Source organism: Phocoena sinus, chromosome 1 (genome assembly GCF_008692025.1).
Source record: "Phocoena sinus isolate mPhoSin1 chromosome 1, mPhoSin1.pri, whole genome shotgun sequence".
Classification (NCBI taxonomy): domain Eukaryota; kingdom Metazoa; phylum Chordata; class Mammalia; order Artiodactyla; family Phocoenidae; genus Phocoena; species Phocoena sinus.
In genome coordinates, this window is record NC_045763.1 from 74,455,202 (window position 1) to 74,479,879 (window position 24,678).

General features: G+C 35.8%; 1 protein-coding gene across 5 annotated transcripts in view; it reads right to left on the minus strand.

Moving 5' to 3' along the window:
- The window catches only part of TTLL7 (tubulin tyrosine ligase like 7), a 162,006-nt gene that overhangs the window by 40,849 nt on the left and 96,479 nt on the right, over positions 1–24,678 (minus strand). For all 5 annotated transcript variants that reach the window (XR_004345957.1, XM_032606744.1, XM_032606765.1 and 2 more), the window contains 5 exons: positions 12,900–13,047; positions 12,741–12,814; positions 11,312–11,447; positions 7,205–7,291; positions 2,912–3,110 (listed from right to left, as the gene is read on the minus strand). Coding sequence is in view for 4 of the 5 variants with exons in the window: in XM_032606744.1 (XP_032462635.1) it covers positions 2,912–3,110; positions 7,205–7,291; positions 11,312–11,447; positions 12,741–12,814; positions 12,900–13,047 (644 nt within the window). In the remaining variant the exon portion in view is untranslated. The remainder of the gene's footprint in view (positions 1–2,911; positions 3,111–7,204; positions 7,292–11,311; positions 11,448–12,740; positions 12,815–12,899; positions 13,048–24,678) is intronic.

A 24,678-nucleotide genomic window follows, 5' to 3' on the forward strand; every position in this document is an offset into this window, starting at 1 on the left:
TGGATAGGAGTCTATATAATGGCCAGGATAAGTGGATGTTATAAAATTTAGGGCCCATGAGAATAAAATAATGATAATAAAACAGAAGAAAAACAAAGATTATCCTAATGAAGTTTAAATATGTAACTGGTTATTATAAGAGTAGTACTAGACAGATAAGTCTTCTTATTCACAGGACAGAAGAATTTTAAAAATTAGATTTACATTCCTATAGTAAAAGATTTAAGTGAAGAAAAATGTCTGGACCAAAAGGGTTGTTATCAGAACAACTAGGGAAAACCACAGAACATCTTCCTCAGGGCATATTGAGAACATTTGAAAAAGAGAACCAACTATTCCAGGTAAATTTTAATTCCTGACACAGAGAAATAGAATATCACTCAATATTATCAACATTTATATCTTTTTTAATAGATGTATTCTATATACGCTCTGTTGTATATTCTCTCTCTGCTTGGGAAATATATCAATCACTCTTCATTAATTAAATAATTTAATAAAACTCACATGAAGGCAGGATGAATACCCAAATATTTCTCTTCATTAGCTGTTGAAAAAAATTTAAACCTTTATAAAGGCAATGGACATGAACCTTATGTTTAGGGAAGTATTTCTAAAGAATATTTTGAATTGATGATAAGTCTAATAGTCCTCTTTTGGTTCTGGAGAGGACCAAAAAAGTATACTCATTCAAGCTATAAAAGATGTTAAAAAAAAAAAAAAAAACCTTCCATTTGTTCCAACCTCCTTCTGAACCTGAAAGTCACACTATTTTTTTAAAGAACGGTGCTTCTAAAAAGGGCTGTGTGGGGTACATAACACTGGTCAATCTTCTACTAAGAAATACCCATAAGCATGTACTAATACCTACACCTTGGCCCTGCTCTCTTCAAGGGCTTACCATGATGGGTTTGGACATATATAATCTGATCATAGCTGCAGAAAGAAATATCCTTTCTCTTGAGTCACCAGAGATTTCCATTTTTTCCTCTGCATACACTAGAATTCAGACAGAATAACTAAATAGCTAGACATGCCAATGATACTTAGGTAGACTAACAATAAATGGTTGAAACTTGCATACACAAATTATCTGAGAAGAAAATACGTCATATAGTTTTGTGTAGGACTACCATATATCAAATCTAAATATATCCTTTGGTACTGTAACAATTTTAAATTGCCTAAATTAACTATCTACAACAGAAAGCATTGTACATAATCTGGATTTTTGTCTTCGGTTATACACATCCCTTTGTAGAGAAAACTCAAGGAGTGTTTGTGGCTAAAATATTCCTTAGTGTAAGATTAAAGAGGGAATATAATACAAATTGAAACCCTTGCTGCAATTCTTAATGACTATAAAAACAAATAACCAATAAGGAAAAAGATATTAATTGAAATAGACTAGCTTTAAAGTGTGAATTTATGCTTAAAAACATTTCTAGTACACTCTTTGTCTGATCTCAATTTATTAACCTATTGGTCTGAGAAGAAAGAAGAATCTCAGAGCTATAAGAGCCCTAGCAATTTTTTCTCACCACTACCCTTATCCTCTGTCAGTTCCTGCTGTTAAGGATACACACATTAGCCAATAGAAAAGGGGCTCCAAAACTGACAAAATCTGGGCAGAACAATGTCAGCTTCCAAAAGAGAAACAGAGTCATATTTACACAGAGATGCACTGAAAGTACGTAAGGAGTCTTTAAGAAAAAGGGAAATAATAGATAAAATAGCTTACAAACTCTGGAACAGGTGCTCAATAAACATATATTAAAGGAGTAAATAAACAAATGAAATGGAATATAATACATTATTTCCCCTCCAAACACATAAGCCCTCAAAGACAGGAACTTTAGCACGTATCTTTATGGAATAATTTGGAAGTAAAAGAAAGACCATTAAAAATCTTCAACTATTAGGTCTGCATTCCTTATGCATTTTCTCATAAGTCTGGGAGGCCAGGTTTAAAACATACATATTATCAGGTAACTATTAAACCATTGCTGGAGATAGAGCAACAAAGGCTCAGAAATGTGTTTATTGCGTGATTGGACCGGTCCCTTTGTGGAGCCCTAGGATGAGGGAGGACAAGGCAAAGAGCGAGATGAGAAACAGAGGTTAAGAAAAGTCCTGCTTTGGAGGCAGCATCAGGAAGGGGTATCCGACTGAGCCTGGGCAACAGCAGTACCACACTGGACATCTGGGGATGAAAGACGAATAACAGACACAATAGCGGACATTTGGGATCGAAGAAGGAATGAAAGACAGGAGAATGCAAGAGAGAGAAAATGGGAAAAGGAATAAAAGAGGAAAGAGGAAAAAGGCAGCAGGAAAGGAAGGAGACAGAGAAGCTGGTTGGTTCCTCTCCTGAATACTTCCTTCCTATACACCGAAGCCCTGACTGAAGTGCTTACCTGTGACGAAAATGGGAGGAAACAAAACTTCTAACTATTTCACAATTGTGTGGCTCATAGATACATTCCAGTCAAATGCCTAGGGAGATACACACGTTTTTAAAAACAGGCGAGAATATGAAACAAAATGAGTGCCAGAGTGGGGAATGCAATGAGAGAATATTTGGGCTTAAAAGAGAATGCAGTCATCAGATCAACCATGAGGCACATTTTATACAATTCATGCAGAAATCTAGGACTTAACAAAAACTTTGAAATATAGAAGAATGGACTGTAGAGATCCTTAAGTCAACTCTTTTGTTTTCTATTTGCAGACCCCGAAAAGGGTTGTGGGATCCAGACCTAATCAAGTTCTGGTTGGAGAAGGAAGTGGGATAAAATCCAGGTCTCCTCACACACAAGGGTTCATTTGGCCCAAGGTCTTTTTATTGAGTTCAGTAATTTCAGTTCCATAATTTGTCACATAACAACTAAATTAGAAGAAATTAACTTACTGGATGGTTGGATTAATCTGTAGTGGTTGGACTGTTTAAGATTATATGTAACTTGCTTTTCTCTTTTCTTATTTTGGTACTCTTCTTTTTCATTTTCTTCTGATTCTGAAGAGCTGCTGCTACTACCATAGCTGCTGTCACTGCTGTAGTACTTCTGTCTTTTTGTTATCTCGGTACTCTCGGGCATGGAAGACAGAGGCTAAAATGGAAGGAAATGTGATATTTTGTTAGAATTCAGAAAGGCTCATTCACATGATTACTCACTATTTTTAATTTCTCACTTATGATTACTGCTTTTCACTTTAGTCTGAAAAATCCCCCCAAAGTACTACTGCTCTAATGCTATCCACTAATTGTTCTGTTTTTGTGAAATATTCTTTCTTAAATAATATAGTTCAGTCATGATGAGGAAAATGCTGTTTATGCACGATTCAAATAAAGGACCAAAATATCCACAAAGAATAACAAAATAAAGAAAAAACATTTGAGATAAAAACATAAAAATCAGACATAGCTTTTCTTCATTCCATGCAGAATGATTACTCATCAAGACTCAGAGGTATACCTCTGTTGTATCCCTAATGTTCAAAATCACTCAACAAATGTGTATTTGTGTGTGTGTGTGTGTGCACTTGTGAGAGAGAGAGAGAGAGAGAGGAGAGAAGAAGCGGAAGGAGGGGCAAGAGAGGCAAAAGTAAAATAAAATAAGGAAGCAGAAGCCAGATAAACCACTATAAGTAAAATAATCCACTATCAATAAAGTAGGCCTCATCTTAAAACAGAGCCTATGAGCCTATGATACACTCAGATAATATGCAACAAGAAGCAAGGCATTCCTCACATGTCTAATTTCTCTTTGGACATTTTTAGAAATAAAAATTTTTAGTTAATTATCCACTTTCCAAACTGGCCATGCACAAACTCACAGCTTTTCTTGGAGGATTTCTACCTCTGTTACATAGGATCTGGCCATAATGGAGCAACATTACTTTTCATTGCCCACACTACATTTTTAAAAAGGGATATAATGTAAAAATCAGTATGGCATAAATTTTTTAGAGGATAAGTGCCATGTAGAAGGGTAAATCTGTAAAGATTTTAAACGCCAGGCTATCATGTTCCAATAATATCTCCATCAGAATCACTTGTCTTTGAATCTCCCAATCAATGTGTTTCCAATGACGCCAGCTGAAGGAATAAAAGATAAGGAAAGTGGGACATCTTCACTTCAGAAAGAATGTGCACAACCAAGAGCACAACAGTTTTGTAACTTAGTCATTTTAAGAGACAATTACACATGCCACATGCCTCTTATTTCCTGGGGAAGGTTCCTGCAGTTGTATACTAGTTCCTTGTTCTCTGTTAAATCAAACAAAAATGCTTTGATGTTAGCATATACCATAATGAAATCCTGGGTTACCGTGAGATTTCACTGAAATAAGGTATATCCTCTCATGTAACAGTGTAGGATGAAAGATAAAGAAAGAAAAAGCATTTCACGAAGTGCCTGGAATACATAGTAAGCCAAAGCATGATGTTCTTAAAGTTACTGTCTTAGCAGAGGATGAAAAATAGCCAAAGCAGGGAAGTAGTTTAATACACTAAGGTACCAACTTGTGTTTAAAAATATGTTCTCCTTTTGATAGTCTTAATATTTACTGAGCACTAACAATGTTCAAAGAGATATGCATAAAAACATTTACCAGTAACACAATCATCAAACATTTTGATAGTCTTAGGGAATATGAATTCTAGAGGAAGGATGTTTCTTCAGAAGTCTAGCGTACCCAGAAGAAACAGTGGCACAATCAGGCTTGCTAGTAGTGCCTTCCTTCAAGTAGGCAAACAGCTTTAAAGTTTCTTAAGGAGCTTGACTACATAATGAGTTACTCGATCCTATAAAGAATCACAAAGGGAAACGGATAGTTGAACCTTTGTGTCATATATGCATTTGGGATTTGTTAACCAATACACTGTTAAAGCAATAAGTAATAAGAAGTCACAGCAACATAAACTCCAAACAGTGCCGTAACTACAAATTGGAATTTGTAAACCGGCGTTGAGTTCTGACACAAACCATACCATTTATTTTTATGTCCAATTGTATTATGAACTGGCTCATATATTAAAATATATATAAATGGCATAAAGAATAATAAATACTAAGTACCTAGCACTTGGCTGAAGAACAATGCTAATACTTTATGTGATATTATTTACATAGCTAATTAATACTTCTTAGATTCTCAAATAAGTGAAAAGTTATTTCTCCCAAGTTCAATTTAACCTTGATAACCTTCAATTATTCTACCAGTAAAGACACTGGAAATCGGTGTTTGACATGTGATAACAACCCTCTAAAGAGGAAAGGCTGCTTTGAAGATTGGCTCACTCCAGACCCTCAGTATACCTAAGGTTAGAAGTTATAAAAATAATTTTACTTTTTACTTTTTTACTGATTATGCAGTTTTCAACATTTCAAAATATTCTGGTGTTAATAACTATAGGAACTAACCAATTCATTTCATTTCAACGAATACATTGTTAGTTCCTACTATTTGCCTGGAATAAGAGGGGTTGAAAAATACACAGTGTGAATTCTGCCCTCTAGGAGGTTATATTTTTATTTGGATGATAAGCCTTATTTGATGAAGCAAAGGAAAATATAAGACAGTAGAAGACTGACTTAGAGCCTTTGCATTTGCCAGTCTTCCATGAATATTGTGCCCCCAGGTTGCCTCATATCTGGTTTGCCAAATTGCTAAATAATTAATATACAAAGTTTAGAGACTTTCCGATGTTTTCCAAAATGAAGCAATAACTCACGAAGGTATTCACTTTTACAGATACTCTAAAAAATATTTGTTCCAAAGGAATTATCAACATCTTCTACAGTTCTTTGATACAGAATACATAATTCAGAAGAACAGTGCCTGACATTCAAGGTCTCTGGTCTTCATCAGATATGTATCTTTTACCAGGTTCATCTTGCACCAATTTACTCTCCAAGAATCTTCCACCTGAGTCATACCAAATTCCTTGTCATTTCTCCAACATCCTAAGCAGCATCATACCTCCATGTCTTTGCCTTTAATGTTCAATTCAAATGGCACTGCCTTTATGAAGCCATCCATAATCTACCAATCCCTTTCTTCTCTATGTTGCTGTAGCACTTCCCACTCCCTTAATTACAGTACTTGCCACAATATACCCTGATTTTTGGTTCACCTATCTGCCCTTCCACTAGTCAGTGAGGTCCTTGTGGACACATTCAACAAAGTTAAATAATGGTTTTGAGAACCTACTAAATGCCAGATGCTGTGCTAGGTGCTAGAGATGTAAAGATGGAATACACCTCCTATCCTCAAGGAACTTACAAGCTCATACTAAGGCAAGCATGCAAACAATTATTTGTCACATCTGCTCTATAAAAGTGTCACTTGTGGTACAGCAATAGAAGGAGGGGACAGAAGATCTAAGTCCAGCTAGGAGAATGAGGGAAGATTTCACAAAAGCAGCTGGATTAGGAGGGGGGTCTCTAATCAATCAAGCAATTAATCAATTATTCTTTTAATAGGCAAGCATTCCAGGCGTATAGAAAAAGCATGACAGAGCATGATGTATGTAAGGATATAGTAATAGTTCAGTATTGCTGAAATGTAAAGTGAAAAAAAGCAGAATGAAAAAACTTTCCAAGACTTTACAAATTCAACTCTTTCCTACTCTACTAGCAAGGACTTTGACATATAACAAAAGAACATGTGGATGTCATCACCACCATTTACCACAGATGAAGGTAAAGCAAACACCTACCTATTTTTGCCAGCATGACAGCTTTCTATGTCTTCCTAGAAACTGTAACTATTTTTCCTTACAAAATTTCAATATTGCCGTGTCAGCAAAAGATGGGGCTCCCCATTAGGATCTCTGGAGTCATGATTTGCCTGATCTATAATGCTACACGTCTCTGATAACTATATGTTTGGAGACAGGAAAACATAATACTGAGTATAGAATGAGGGTACCAGTTCTAGGTCCTGCTTGGCCCTGACTCACAGGGCTTTCACTAGATGAGGGAAAGAGTCAGAAAATGAGGAAAACTATCAAAACAAAACAAAGCTTCTCCTGAGTATAAGAAAGCATGATCTTCCCAATTCTATGTTCACTGGAAACACAGTCCACAGAGTTCCTTGAAAGTAGCATCAGTCATTCTTACAGTGAGAAATACAAAGGGAAAATCAACTGTCCTTAGTAGAGTCTACTCTGATATTAAGGAAGATAAAGGTACTGCACCTTTGGTCCTCGAGACTTGGCAGTTTTGCCCATCAACTTTTCGTCATCAATTTCACATTGCTCCAGAAGATCCAAAATATCTTCCTCCTTAAAAAAATTTAATTAAAATCGTTATGACTAATGGACTCCAGAATTAATTAAAAGATTATTAATCTTGCGTACAACAAGGATTCCGAAAAGTATTTAACAAAGATTGCTCAGATCAAATGAGAAATAAAGGGTCATAGAAAGCCCTCTTAAAGAAACTTTCACTAAAACCTGGCAATAAAAATAATACTTAGCTGAAATCTATTATGTATTGATTATCATAAACAAATATATCCTTATGTTCTAGTATACTATTAAAATCTTAGAATACAATACTTCAATAAATTAGCCTATTGGACACTTTAAAATTTCTAAAAGTTCACTCTAATTTTTCCAGACCGCAATTTCATCAATCATTGCTGTATCAATTAGTGCAACATAATATTACGACTGCAGACAGAACACTGATGATTGGCCTAATAGTTTCATTTAGAACAATCTAATGTTAGTATTTAGGTAACAGGCACAATTTAATGAAACTTTTAAATTTTTAACTATTGCACACGAGTATCTTTAGAACTTTATGAAAGGTTTTCGCTCTATAGGCCTAACACCTTTTCTCATGCTCTTCTAGAGTCACTTTGAAGTCAAAGGGTAAAGTTATAAAAACATACACCCAAGTGGATGTTGAGCAAACCAGAGCAATAGGAGTACAACAGCTTTACTAAACGAGGTAGAGTTAACTGCTTTCATTGAGTTATTTATTCAACCTATACAAATATCACAAATTCATTTATATATTTATGATTTATATCTGTGCTTTTTTTAAAAAAAGGGTTTTAGAGAAACTAGAAATCTCACTGTGCAATGGAAATCTGTAAAATAGGTTACTCTTCATCGCCATCTAAGATTTAGCTATTAAAATATCAAAAGACTCTTAATATAAAGTTTGATTAAACAATAATCCTACAAAGGATTCCAAAGACAGCAGCACAAGACAGTTGAAAAGTAAGGAGTTCTGCTTCTGTTCAGGAAAAAGAAGGTCATATAGACAGCATTTTCATCATAAGAGCTAAAAAAAGATGATAAACTAAATAATCATATATTTTAAGACATTAGAAAGCTGTGGATAAAAGTAGTGTAAAAGGAATTATACCAGAGAGGGAAAAGTTCTCCCTAGGTGAGCAGAGATAAGTGGCCACTTTCTACTTTACGTTCATTTGTCAGGTCTGGACACAGATGAGCAGAGATTAGGTCTATAATAGATTCTCTGGGGGTAAAGAGAATCCAGTGGAGTTTTCAAAGGTCACGTGGGCTACTGAGACATCTAGAAGAGCCCCACAGAGCTGGTTCTCTTCGCCTGCTGGGTCTTTCCAATAGCAATTTTAGTTGAGTATGTAGTAGAATAGGAGGATAGAGGCATGGATGGCAAACCAGAACTAGAGAGAAGCTCACGTACTGCAACAAAGAGCCCGCGCTGCAACGAAAGATCCTGCATGCCTCAATGAAGACCCACGTGCTGCAACTAAGACCCACCACAGCCAAAAAACTTAAATAAATAAATATAAATAAATAAATTTAATAAATAAAATAAATAAATAAAACTCTATAACCATCGCCTGTAGTGTACACATTATTTTCAAGTAGACTTGGACATTCACTAATATAAGTACCATATTGAGTTAAAGCAAGTCTCAATTTATTTTACAAGACTGAAATCAGAATATGTTTTCTAACACCAATGAACTAAACTAGAAACTTTACCAAAAATAAAACTAGAACATTTTAAATGTATGGAAATTAAGCAACAAACTTCTAAGTAACCAAAATAAAAATATAATTTGAAATACAGCTGGTAAAAATACAATATATAAAAATGCTAGATATAAGGGTAATATACAAAAATAATCAGGTGTTCACATCCTGGCAACAAGTTAAAAATAAAAAAAATTTACGAACAATATTATCAGCAACAGCAGCAAAAACATCAAATACTTAAAAATAAGTTTAATGAAAGATGTGCAAAAACTATAAACTGAAAACTACCAATATAGCAGAGTTATTAAAGATCCAAGTAGATGAAGAGATATACCATATTAATGGATCGGAAGACTCAGTATTGTTAATTCCCCAGAAATTGTTTTGTAGATTCCTCAGTCCAAATTAAAATCCCAGCAGCCTTTTTTTGTAATTAAAAAATTAATCAAAATTTAGAATCAAACTGATTCTAAAATGTGTATGAAAGCATAAAAGGACCTAGAAAAGCCAAAAGAGTTTTAAAAAGAATAAATTTGAGGACTCACACTACCTACTTTTGACACTCATTATAAAACAACACTAATAAAGACTGTGTGAGTGTTATATAAGAAGAGGCTCCCAGATCAATGCAAGGGGGCAGGCAAAGTGGTGACATTTAAACTAGATTTTGAAGAATCAAATTGAGACTTGAAGCCTATTTATTATGTGCCAAGGTACTTAAAACAGACTATTTTAATTAACCTCAATTTTATTTTCATAACCTGTCAAGTATACTTTTAATACTACTATTTTAGTGATCTGATTGATCAAATAGTTTAATGTAAGTTTACAAAATTAACATGTGGGGGAGCTGGAATTTGAATGTAGGTCTATCTGGCTCCAGAATCCTTAGGATTTCTAGGAGCAGAGTGATGGGAAGATGGAACAGAGGCTGCATCCAGAGGAGAGAGAAATGACATTATAAAACAGGCAGAGGAAAATGAAAAGGTCTCTCACTGTCTGGATCAGGAAAAACAAAAAGACCACAGAACATAATTCTAATGGTGGAAATACTTGCATATGTCAAAAGAGGGAAATTTAAAGGAAAAGAGCATTGGGGTATACAATATTCCTTCTGCTTCTGTCCCTTAGGCCTAGCCAGCTTGAAAATGGCTTTATATCCTCCTGTTGCAGAATTTTAGTGAAAAGACCATAGCAAAATCTATATATAATAAACTTTATCATGATTTTTGAATCACTCAATATAACAGGGTATCCAAGATACTGGAGGCATCACTCTAGGGAGATTTCCAGTAATGTAAAATATAAACAATTTTAATAGGTCTGTGTGATGGAATGAAGAACACAAGAAAGGGTAAGTATGTGAGTAAATATGAATACTTAGAAAACTACTAAAGACCACTGACTGTTTAGACAACAAATAAAAACTTATTTGTCCAATGGAACATTAGCAAGCATGATGCTAGCAGAGGCTTGATTAGTTGCTGCACTCTGGGCTTGTCCTCTTGAAATGCTCCATTTTGGAACCCTGAGCTATCATATTAAGAGATCCAGTTACCCTCCTTACATGGTCATGTAGAGAGAAAGAGACACCCAGCCTGCTCCCCAGATGTTCCAGCTATCTCATCTGATGCACCAGACACAGAAGTGAAGCCTTCTTGGATTTCCATCCCCAGTTGAGTTGATAAATGCAAATATATAATTCACTCCAAGCTAGCTCAGCAGAAGAACCACTCAACTAAGCCCAGCCAAGACTGTGGAATAATGAGCAAATAAATGCAATGGCTTATTATACTGCAAAAGATAACTAACAGACCTTTTAGTAGGGCAAATAGATTACTCTGTGTGTGTGTTTCAATTACTTCTCATATGCCAGGTCTATGCAGTATCAGGAAAAAATTATTGTATAATGTTAGTTACAATCTAACTATGTAGCAATATAGTTACATAGTTAACTATATTGTTAACTATGTAACTCATAGTTATATCTCATTCTCAAACAATGAGAACATCACAAACCACTAGGTTATTTCAATCTATTTTTTTATTCAGTTATGTATAAATAACTCTGTAATAAAACATTTATTACAATAGATTACAACATAATATCAACATTTTCTACTGCTTAACTTGTCTTGTTAAAAAAACATCTTATTTATGAAATCATTTGGTTGGTTATGAAACATTACCAACTGTTAAAATGGAAGGAAAGTGCATCTTAAAAGTAAAATGTTTTTATATGTGGAACTAAGATGGGTTGTTTATAAAGACATATTGTGTGGCTTCATTCTTTTTTTTCTTTATAAACATTCATTCCTTTACCTTCATCCTTTTCAAAGGATTATTCATCTCTCGCTGGAATGAAGCTGCTCTTCCTGAAAGGAAGGTCTGAAAGGCAACAGCCAACAAATTTTCATACTTTTCAAGTAGTGTTTTATCTTCAGGAGGATAAATTCGCCTACAATAAAATCAGATAAACCAGCTTGCTTAAAAAACGCTATCATAGCACAAGAGTTAAGGTCAACTACATAGATAATTCTTGACCATCTACTCTGTCAGTCACTTTACTAGATGCTAGAAATAAAGATGAATATAGTTACAAGAAATCCATTCATTTGTTACCAATACAAATTGAAGTTTATCTAGAGAATTATCATTGAACAATGCAGTTCCAGAAGGCACAGTATAAAGGTTTGGTCAAGGGGAGGTGGTTGAAGAAGAATCGCAATTGGGCATATTGAGAAATATAGAACTTTACTGGAGAGAATTTAGGTGATGAGGGATAATTTGAGAAGTTTTAGACTCAGTGTGATTATTGATGTATACAAGAATGTAGGGATTAATTCTAATGATCTTTTGAGGTGTGGTGGAATTATCTCTCTGGTGGAGAGAATTAGGTAGACGTAGGGTGAGAGGAATGTGTTCTCATCATCACTGTTGATAGTGTTAAGGCCAGAAAGAACATCCGGAATGCGGGAAGCTCTATGACGTCAAATCCTCCTAATTCTGCTGAGTCAGTTTCAAAGCTTGGGAGGAGGGGCTGTCTTTCCAAGAACACAAAGAGCTTAGGGGGTCCCCTTTTCTCCTGTCAAAGGTGATACTGTGGAGGAGGTCCAGTTCTGTACAATCCAAACCCCTTTCTATTGTCTCATACCTATCTCCTCCAAACATTTTCATTATTTGCCTGGTTCCTGATATATCTGAACTTAAAACAAAGTACAGGGGCTTCCCTGGTGGCGCAGTGGTTGAGCGGGTTCATGCCCCGGTCCGGGAAGATCCCACATGCCGCGGAGTGGCTGGGCCCGTGAGCCATGGCCGCTGAGCCTGTGCGTCCGGAGCCTGTGCTCCGCAACGGGATAGGCCACAATAGTGAGAGGCCCGCATACCGCAAAATAAAAAATAATAATAAATAAATAAAAATAAAACAAAGTACAGCAACCACTCTGAACTGACAGAAAGAATACTAAGAGACCTGAAACCTGACTTTTTCAAAATAGTGTATTATAATTAAATAAGGTCACATGATTACATCAGCCTGAAAAGACTTCACACAACCACCCCAGGAGCTCTCTCCAAGTCTGAACCATCTACTTGCTAACTATCTTTTCTTTCTGGAAATAAATTAAACAAAAAGCACTTTCTCAGAATGAAATAAACAGTGCTTAAAGTAAGCTTAAAAGTTAAAAAATGCAGGCACTTCTGTTTTGACACTGCACTTCTTCAATCTATTAAAAAACAAAAGCACAGTTACCTGTAATTCCCCATGTGTCGATTTTCATGTTCTTCTTTCGAGATCTGCTTCCGTACCTGAGCAAGTCTCTCCTTCTAGAAATGAAGAAATTTTACAAATAAAACCTGACAAATGAATTATGCAATTCAAATTGCAGGTACATTGTTAAATTTTTCATACCAACTCTTCTTTCCGCCTCTCCAACTGATGTCTTTGCTGTTCTGAGTCTGAGGAACCCGGTAAAAGCCTTTTGATTGAATTTTGACCATAAAGTCTCCTTTGAGCCTCAGCTTTTTGTTTAGCCAAGTTTCTCCTTTTATCACTGGTCCTAAAATACAGAACACAAGACCATATTCAAGAATTCAAATAAGCTCTAACCTTATCCCTGTGAGAATCAGCAGAAGAGGGGACCCAGTGGAGAAAAGAATCAGTTTTTATTAAATTTATATATTCACATATGTTATATTCACCTAGTCATTCATCAAATATGGATCTCCATACAGTAAATAGAAGTTCTGAAGGTAACAAGATAAAATGGAGACAGTATACCAACTTACTAGCAATACAACCTTAGGTCAATTAACTGTGGGGTCTGTTTTCCCATCCATTAAATGCTAACAATATCATTTCCCTCCTAGAGTTCTTATAAAGATTAACTTGGGGTAACATTAATAGGTCCTTAATAAATGTTGTTTCCTTTCTCTTCCTTCAACCAATGCCCTTTATATTTAAGCATTCTTACTTATACTGACCACCCTTCAGCATATTTTCAATTCAGATTGAAATCTCAGCCTAACAATCATTGCTGAATTGAAAGCATTTGCATAGTCCTTCTCATTTTTGCCCAACAATGCAAATTTACTCATAGCGGTCTGATTTTTATTGGAAAATTCCAATAAAGTTGTAAGAGTGCTTTCCTCTGAACTTGTTTTCTCTCTCTTCCCTCCCATGTAGCTGGTATGATCAGATAAGCCTGAGGTCTCTTCTCTCTCCCCCTGACTTACACTCTTATATACCAATCTTAAAGATCTAGCAGGAACAGGGTGGACTCTAGAAAAAAAAGGAAAGGCAAAGCCAATTTTTCCCTCAGCCACAGGAAAAAATAGAGTTCTTATTCTTGAGCTTATATTTCCATGCCTTGCAATGTCATTAGTCTGGTAGGGCCCAGATGAAGGTGTAAACCAAAGGAAAGCGTACAAGGAGGCCATCTGGCCAGCTTCTAGTGTGGAGAGGTAAAAGACACACTTAAGCTTACAGGAGGTCCCATTCTATTCAATAAGGGATTGCACTGAGAATACTGGGCCAAGGCCCTAGATAATAGAGAGTGTTCTTTTGACTCAAGTATGCACCACCTCACAACTTGAACTTGCAAGGGTGTTAGGAAACTGATCTATTATCTTTCATAACAACATGATGGTTTCAGTGGCAGGAGTTCAACAAGTGAACAGAATAGAAGGAATAATTTGAGAAGAGGAATAAACACGTCCAGAAACTTGTAAGTCATTTAGTATGTCTGAAGCTATCAGTGAATGCAGGAAACTCAGCTAATTAAAGCCTTCTAGCTTTAATACTAGGTTACTGACTCTCAAATTGAACTTTAGGCAATGGGGGAGAGGAGAGAGTGAGTTTTAAAAGGAGAAGGGAATAATTATTTTTGCAGGTTTTAAATGTTATGCCTTGGCAGCAGAAGCAAGAAGAACCACAATCCTGCAGCCTGTGGAACGAAAACCACATTCACAGAAAGATAGACAAAAAGAAAAGGCAGAGGACTACGTACCAGATGAAGGAACAAGATAAAACCCCAGAAAAATAACTATATGAAGTGGAAATAGGCAACCTTCCAGGAAAAGAATTCAGAATAATGATAGTGAAGATGTTCCAGGACCTTGGAAAAAGAATGGAGGCAAAGATCAAGAAGAGGAAAGAAATGTTCAACAAAGACCTAGAAGAAGTAAAGAACAAACATCTAGAAGAATTAAAGAACAAACAAACAGAGATGAACAATACAATAACTGAAATGAAAAGTACACTACAAGGAATCAATAGCAGAATAACTGAGGCCGAAGAACGGATAAGGAACCTGGAAGCCAGAATGGTGGAATTCACTGCTGTGGAACAGAATAAAGAAACAAGAATTAAAAGAAATGAAGACAGCCTAAGAGACCTCTGGGACAACATTAAAAACACCAACATTCACATTAGAGGGGTCCCAGAAGGAGAAGAGAGAGGGAAAGGACCCAAGAAAATATTGGCAGAGATTATACTCGAAAACTTCCTAACATGGGAAAGGAAATAGCCACCCAAGTCCAGGTAGTGCAGAGAATCCCAGGCAGGATAACCCCAAGGAGAAACACACTGAGATGCAGAGTAAGCAAATTGACAAAAATTAAAGACATGAAAAATTATTAAAAGTAACAAGGGAAAAATGACAAATAACATGCCACGGAACTCTCATAAGGTTAAGATCTGATTTCTCAGCAGAAACTCTACAAGCCAGAAGGGAGTGGCATGATATATTTAAAGTGATGAAAGGGAAGAACCTAAAACCAAGATTACTCTACCCGGTGACGATCTCGTTCAGATTCAATGGAAAAATCAAAAGCTTTACAGACAAGCAAAAGCTAAGACAATTCAGCACCACCAAACCAGCTCTACAACAAATGCTAAAGGAATTTCTCTAAGTGGGAAACACAAGAGAAGAGAAGGACCTACAAAAATAAACCCAAAACAATTAAGAAAATGGTCACAGGAACATACATATTGATAATTACCTTACATGTGAATGGATTAAATGCTCCAACCAAAAGACACAGGCTCACTGAATGGTTACAAAAACAAGACCCATATATATGCTGTCTACAAGAGACCCACTTCAGATCTAGGGACACATACAAACTGAAAGTGATGGGATGGAAAAAGATACTCCATGTAAATGGAAATCAAAACAAAGCTGGAGTAGCAATATTCATATCAGATAAAATAGATTTTAAAACAAAGAATGTTATAAGAGACAAGGAAGGACACTACATAATGATCAAGGGATCAATCCAAGAAGAAGATATAGTAATTATAAATATATATGCACCCAACATAGGAGCACCTCAATACATAAGGCAGCTGCTAACAGCTATAAAAGAGGAAATTGACAGTAACACAGTAATAGTGGGGGACTTGAACACCTCACCAACAAATATATCATCCAGACAGAAAATTAATAAGGAAACACAAGCTTTAAATGACACAATAGACCAGATAGATTTGATATTTATAGGACATTCCATCCAAAAACAGCAGACTACACTTTTATTACAAGTGCACACTGAATATTCTCCAAGATAGATCATATCTTGGGTCACAAATCAAGCCTCAGTAAATTTAAGAAAATTGAAATCATATCAAGCATCTTTTCTGACCACAATGCTATGGGATTAGAAATAAGTTACAGGGGAAAAAAACATAAAAAACACAAACACATGGAGGCTACACAATATGTTACTAAATAACCAAGAGATCACTGAAGAAATTAAAGAGGAAATCAAAAAATACCTAGAAGCAAATGACAATGGAGACACAACAACCCAAACCTATGGGATGCAGGAAAAGCAGTCCTAAGAGGGAAGTTTATAGCAATACAATCCTACCTCAGGAAACAAGAAAAATCTCAAATAAACTATCTAACCTTACACCTAAATGAACGAGAGAAAGAAGAACAAATAAAACCCAAAGTTAGTAGAAGGAAGGAAATCATAAAGATCAGAGAAGAGAACGCTGAAATAGAAACAAAGAAAACAATAGCAAAGATCAATAAAACTAAAAGCTGGTTCTTTGAGAAGATAAATTGATAAACCTGTAGCCAGACTTATCAAGAAAAAGAGGGAGAGGACTCAAATCAATAGGTTTAGAAATTAAAAATGAGAAGTTACAACAGACACCACGGAAAAACAAAGCATCCTGAGAGACTACTACAAGCAACTCTTTGCCAATAAAATGGACAACCTGGAAGAAACAGACAAATTCTTAGAAAGGCATAACCTTCCAAGACTGAACAAGGAAGAAATGGAAAATATGAACAGACCAATCACAAGTAATGAAATTGAAACTGTGATTAAAAATCTTCCAACAAAGAAAAGTCCAGGACCAGATGGCTTCACAGGTTAATTCTATCAAACATTTAGAGAAGAGCAAACACCCATCCTTCTCAAACTCTTCCAAAAAACTGCAGAGGATGGAACACTCCCAAACTCATTCTATTAGGCCACCATCACCCTGATACCAAAACCAGACAAAGATACTACAAAAAAAGAAAATTACAGACCAATATCACTGATGAAAATAGATGCAAAAATCCTCAACAAAATACTAGGAAACAGACTCCAACAACACATTAAAAAGATCATACACCATGATCAAGTGGGATTTATCCCAGGGATGCAAGGATTCTTCAATATATGCAAATCGATCAATGTGATATACCATATTAACAAACGGAAGAATAAAAACCCTATGATAATCTCAATAGATGCAGAAAAAGCTTTTGACAAAATTCATCACCCATTTATCGTAAAAATTCTCCAGAAAGTGGGTATAGAGGGAACCTACCTCAACATAATAAAGGCCATATTCTTGGATTGGAAGAATCATTATTGTGAAAATGACTACACTACCCAAAGCAATCTACAGATTCAATACAATCCCTATCAAATTACCCATGGCACTTTTTACAGGACTAGAACAAAAATGTCTTAAAATCTGCATGGAGATGCAACAGACCCTGAAGAGCCAAAGTAACCTTGAGGGAAAAAAACAGAGCTGGAGGAATAAGACTCCCTGACTTCAGACTATACTACAAAACTACAGTAATCAAGACAATATGGTACTGACACAAAAACAGAAATATAGATCAACAGAACAGGATAGAAAGCCCAGAGATAAACCCACGCACCTATGGTCAACTAATCTATGACAAAGGGGCCAAGGATATACAATGGAGAAAAGACAGTCTCTTTAATAAATCATGCTGAGAAAACAGGACAGCTACATGTAAAAGAATGATATCAGAACACTCCCTGAAACCATACACAAAAATAAACTCAAAATGGATTAAACACCTAACTGTAAGACCGGACACTACAAAACTCTTAGAGGAAAACATAGGCAGAACACTATGACATAAATCACAGGAAGATCTTTTTTGACCCACCTCCTAAAGAAATGGAAATAAACCCAAAAATAAACAAATGGGACCTAATGAAACTTAAAAGCTTTTGTACAGCAAAGGAAACCATAAACAAGACAAAAAGACAACCTTCAGAATGGGAGAAAATATGTGCAAACAAATCAGCGGACTAAGGATTAATCTCCAAAATATATAAACAGCTCATGCAGCTCATTATTAAAAAAAAAACCCAATCCAAAAATGGGCAGAAGACCTAAATAGACATTTCTGCAGAGAACATATACAGATGGCCAAGAGCCACATGAAAAGCTGCTCAACATCACTAATTATTAGAGAAATGTAATTGCAAAACTGCAATGAGGTATCACCTCACACCAGTTAGATGGGCATCATCAGAAAATCTATAAACAACAAATGCTGGAAAGGGTGTGGAGAAAAGGGAACCCTCTTGCACTGCTGGTGGGAATGTAAATTGATACAGCCACTATGAATAACAGCATGGAGGTTCCTTAAAAAGCTAAAAAAAGAATTACCATATGACCCAGCAACCCCACTACTGGGCATATACCAAGAGGAACCCATAATTCAAAAAGAGTCATATATCACAATTTTCATTGCAGCACTATTTACAATAGCCAGGTCATGGAGGCAACTTAAATGCCCATTGACATTTGGGTGAATGGATAAAGATGTGGTACATTTATACAATGGAATATTACTCAGCCATAAAAAGGAACGAAATTGGGTCATTTGTAGAGATGTGGATGGACCTAGAGACTAAGTCAGAAAGAGAAAAACAAATATCATATATTAACATATATATGTGGAATGTAGAAAAATGGTACAGATGAACCAGTTTGCAAGGCAGAAATAAAGACACAGATGTAGAGAGAGAACAAACGTATGGACACCAAGCAGGGAAAGTGGGGGCGGGTGGTGGTGTGATGAATTGGGCGATTGGGATTGACATATATACACTAATATGTGTAAAACTGATAACTAATAAGAACCTGCTGTATAAAAATAAGTAACTAAATATCAAAAAAAAAAAAAGAGTATCCCTTGGCAATACGTACAGTGGCTTAGAAGTGGATGAGAAAAGAAGCAGACTGTTAAGATAGTCTATGGTCTGAATGTTTGTGCCCCCCCCCCCCCCCGCCAAAACCCATATGTTGAAATCTTAACTCCCAAAGGTGATGATATTAGTACGTGGGGCCTCTGGGAGGTGATTAGGCCATGAGGGTGGAACCCCCTTGAAAGGGATTCGTGTCCTTATAAAAGAGACTACAGAGAGCTCCCTAGACCCTTCTGCCATGTGATGATACAATAAGTAGTATGTGATCCAGAAGCAGGCCTCACTCAACCATGCTGGCACCCTAATCTTGGACCACCAGCCTACAGAACCATGAGAAATAAATCTCTGTTTTTTATAACCTATTAAGTCTATGGTATTTTGTTATAGCAGCCCAAACAAATTAAAACAAATGGAATGCTATTTCATTAGCAAATATAAAATATGACAGCCTGGACCAGGGAAGCAGCAGTCAGATTAGAAAATAAGGAAAGATTTGAAGGGTTATTTTAGAGGAAGAATGAATGACTTTGGTGATTAATTATTATTATTAGTTAGATGTGAGGAGTAACAAAAAGGGCTGAACTTGAGATGGCAACAAGATTTCTGATTTTAGTGACTGGATGATTGAAAATATCATTTTTCCAATGGTAAATACTAAATCTGGATGAGTTTCCTTTGTTTAGGGAAAGGGTAAATGTGGTTTAGGTAGCTCTTAACTTTTAATTTTTTTGATATTCCATTTTATGTAGAACAATCATTTCTATTTACCATACAATTTAAAAGGAGAGGAGAGAAAAGAAGAACAAAGACCAAACAGTTGGTAAGAAAAAAATGTAAGAGAAGAAGGAAAAATGAAATGACAGAAAAGAGGAAGGGAGAATAAAAAAAAAGGATTGAGAATATTATGAATGCTGTGGAAGAAACGAACATAGAGCTATATGCACCTTCACAGCAAACACGGCACTCACAGACAAGGACACTGACACACACACAGCTCAAGAACATACCTATAAAGAAGAGTAACAGAAATAAGCTCACAAAGAAGTTCCTTTGGACACACTGAGAAACAAAGAAAAGCCAGTCACACCCAGACATTTTCTCTAGACGACTGCTCCCATATTCTGGCCTTGAGAAATACTGCCATTCTAAAAACTGTGTTTGGATTCCTATAAATATAGGTATAAATCAGCACTAATGACTCTTAGTCCACAATAAAAATTTAACCAGAGACCAAAGGATCTCCATTCACTTAGCACTGTAATGAGCATTTTTCCATTCAGCTGTATCCACACACTGTCCTAAGGAGTTTTGTTTATAGTTTCTGGAGCTCTTTCCAATACTCATTACTCTGTGCTTCCATACAAGGGATTTCTCTTTCTAATCAGCTGGCTTCGCACACTCAAGCTCCCGTAATATGGAATCCCTGGAAGTTCTATGAACATCCTGTGCTTGCCTCACTTCCTTATCTTACCACAAGAAGTTACCTTGGAATGAAATGTCCTTCCCCTACCCTTGTCTTCCAACCTAAATTTTTTTTAGTACTCACTATACGCTAGTTCTAGATATGGCCCTGGGAATACAAAGATGAATAGACAGAGACATTGCCCTCAAGTGTCAGCAATGGCATGTGAATAAATACAGAGTACAATGGATGCTATTTAAAAAGTGATAGTAAGTAGGGTGATGGAACAAGGGAGGAAGTAAACCACTTTGCCTCAGCAAAAGCTTCAAATAGGAAGTCAGGCCTGTGCTAGGTATTTAAGGATGAGTTGACAAAAATGTGGTATATGCATGCAATGGAATATTATTTGGCCTTAAAAGGGAAGGAAATTATGACACATGCTACAACATGGATGAACCCTGAAGACATTATGCTAAGTTAAATAAGACAGTCACAAAAGAGCAAATACTGTATGATTCTACTTATATGAGGTACCTAGGCAAATTCATAAAGACAGAAAGTGGAATGGTGGTTGCCAGGGGCTTGTGGCAGGGGGAAATGGGGAGTTGTTTAATGAGTACAGAATTTCAGTTTTGCATAATGAAGAAAGGTTCAGAGAAGGATGGTGGTAACGGTTGCATAGTAATGTGAACGTACCTATTGCCACTGAGTTGCAGACTTAAAAATGGTTACAATAGTAAAGTTTAAGTATATTTTACCACGATTTTAAAAAATGAATCAACATTCACCAGAGGAACAAAGCTAAGAGAAAATTTAAATAAGAATACACGCAAAACCATGAACATGTAAAACAGAATCGCATGAGAGTTCTTAGAAAAATTAATTCTAAGTCAGGGAAAAGAGAAGAACAAAAAGTGATCATATTGGCGAGATATGCAAGGGCCAGATCAAAAATGTCTTGTGTCTAAAGATCAAAAACACTTTGTAGGCAATGTTTAAACTTTATCTGATAGTGTGGAAACAATCTGAGCAGAATATTAGAGTTTATAAATATCTCTTTAAATGTTGGCATCACTCAGGCTCTGCCCTTACCCCGCCTTACTTCTCAATATATACACTCCAACTGTATGTTTTCATCCACTGGATTCAACAGCAATCTATACACAGATTTCAATCACATAGATGTCTCTATCCCCTGGAGCCCTGTATATCAAATCTCCCACTTAACAATTCTGCCTGGGTGTCTCAAAGCACTTCAAAATCAACATGTTTAAGACTGAATTATCTCTCATTTCTACCTTCCCCCATCACTTCTAAGCCTGTTTCTTGCCTTAAAGCTCTATCTAAATAAATGGTATACTGTCAAATAAGTCATCCAAGCCAGAAACCGAGACTTTGAACTCCCAGCACCTACCCCTATAGTAGTGGGCACTCAATAAACACTTGTTAAATGATTTGCAGAGCAACAGAGTGGACACTGCAAAACGGGGTGAAGTTAGTGCTGAAGGAAGGAAGGAAACCAATAAAATAGCCAAGGAGAGAAATGAGAAGTCCCTAAACTTGAAAAGGAGTCTAAGAAATTAAGCGGAAGTCATACATTTGACAGAACTACTTAAACTATATGCCAAAAAATGTATAGGCATATTGCTTAAATAATCTAAAATACTTGATACACTTGTATAAGCTAAATAAAATTTTCCCATTCTACATTTCTTTCCTTTCTATTCATTTCCTTTAGAATAACTGAAATATCAGTAGAATTTAGGCAAATCATAATTTGATCATACAAAAGAAGGGGCCATATGAAAATTTCTGAACAAGTTTACATGTCAATCTTTTTTTAATAATGCCTTCCACATAAATCTACTTCTCAATCAGGCATCTGTTAAATGCCTGAAAATATTTCAAATAAATAAATTGCTTGGAAGTATCCCACAACTCTTTTAGAGTTCTTGAAATGACAATTAGAACCAATTGAGATCATAAAATTCCTGAGCTTAAATGACCTCAGAGGTCCTTTAATCTAATACCTTAAATGCTATTTGTTTTTTTGGTTTTTTTCGCACACACACACTGTATTTTATTTTTACAAGAGATAAATAAACTGACACCAAGCATTGTAAATGAATGACCACAACGAAAGCAACGATTGCAATTGCCAAACACGAAACACACTCATACTATGTCACGATATTGACATTCAGTCCAGTAATCCTCCACTGTAACAGCTCCTTTACTTTGCAGTGAAAACTCATTTGTATATTTTTGGCCTCTGAGTCCTTGAGGGATTTTTTTTTTATTCAAACAGAAAGTCACAAAAATTATAATCATCCTCATCAGTTCACTCAGTTCCATGTAATTATTTTTTTTATCTTGATCTTTTGTTAGCACTTTTATGAATTCATCAGTTTTCCATTAGAGTTCTGAAAATGCTTATTCATTCAGTTCAGCAGTATAGTCAGTTACCAGAAACCTGTACTTGTCAGAGTCTTTTCCATGAATTCCTTGAAGATGACACCCTTTTATAAGAACGTTTTTGCAAAAGCATCAGAATACACCCAGAACTGTCTGTAAATGACAAAAGACTTAAAAATGACCACGGTTAAAGATTTGATGAAAGTTCATAATAATGCAATTGACAAGGAAATTTAGTTATTTCTGAGATATACATTTTAAAGTAATAACTAGAATTATGACTTATAACACTATACCAGAACGTATAAGATTTTTAGAAATTTCATGTAATGTATGAAACATTTATATTAACATATTTCCATACAAATAACCCAAAGAAAGCTTAGTATTAGTTGTTTCTATTTGTTTGGTTGTTTTATTTTTATACTGCAGGTTATTATTAGTCAACAATTTTATACACATCAGTGTATACATATCAATCCCAATCGCCCAATTCAGCATACCACCATCCCCACCCCACTGCGGTTTTTGCCCCTTGGTGTCCATACATTTGTTCTCTACATCTGTGTCTCAACTTCTGCCTTACAAACCGGTTCATCTGTACCATTTTTCTAGGTTCCACATACATGCGTTAATATACGATGTTTGTTTTTCTCTTTCTGACGTACTTCACTCTGTATGACAGTCTTTAGATGCATCCACATCTCAAAAAAAGACTCTATTTCATTCCTTTTATGGCTGAGCAATATTCCATTGTATATATGTACTACATCTTCTTTATCCATTCGTCTGTTGATGGGCATTTAGGTTGCTTCCATGACCTGGCTATTGTAAATAGTGCTGCAATAACACTGGGGTGCATGTGTCTTTTTGAATCATGGTTTTCTCTGGGTATATGCCCAGTAGTGGGATTGCTGGATCATATGGTAATTCTATTTTTAGGTTTTTAAGAAACCTCCATACTGTTCCCATAGTGGCTGTATCAATTTACATTCCCACCAACAGTGCAAGAGGGTTCCTTTTGCTCCACACCCTCTCCAGCATTTGTTGTTTGTAGATTTTCTGATGATGCCCATTCTAACTGGTGTGAGGTGATACCTCATCGTAGTTTTGATTTGCATTTCTCTAATAATTAGTGATGTTGACCAGCTTTTCATGTGCTTCTTGGCCAACTGTATGTCTTCTTTGCAGAAACGTCTATTTAGGTCTTCTGCCCTTTTTTGGATTGGGTTGTTTGTTTCTTTAATATTAAGCTGCATGAGCTGTTTATATGTTTTGGAGATTAACCCTTTGTTGCTTCGTTTGCAAATATTTTCTCCCATCCTGAGGGTTGTCTTTTCATCTTGTTTATGGTTTCCTTTGCTGTGCAAAAGCTTTGAAGTTTCATTAGGTCCCATTTGTTTATTTTTGGTTTTATTTCCATTACTCTAGGAGGTGGATCAAAACAGATCTTGCTGTGATTTATGTCAAAGAGTGTTCTTCCAATGTTTTCCTCTAAGGGTTTTATCGTGTCTGGTCTTACATTTAGGTCTCTAATCCATTTTGAGTTTATTTTTGTGTATGGTGTTAGGGAGTGTTCTAATTACATTCTTTTACATGTAGCTGTCCAGTTTTCCCAGCACCACTTATTGAAGAGACTGTCTTTTCTCCATTGTATATCTTTGCCTCCTTTGTCATAGATTAGTTGACCACAGGTGCGTGGGTTTATCTCTGGGCTTTCTATCTTGTTCCATTGATCTATGTTTCTGTTTTTGTGCCAGTACCATATTGTCTTGATTACTATAACTTTGTAGTATAGTCTGAAGTCAGGGAGTCTGATTCCTCCAGCTCTGTTTTTTTCCTTCAAGACTGCTTTTGCTATTCGGGGTCTCTTGTGTCTCCATACAATTTT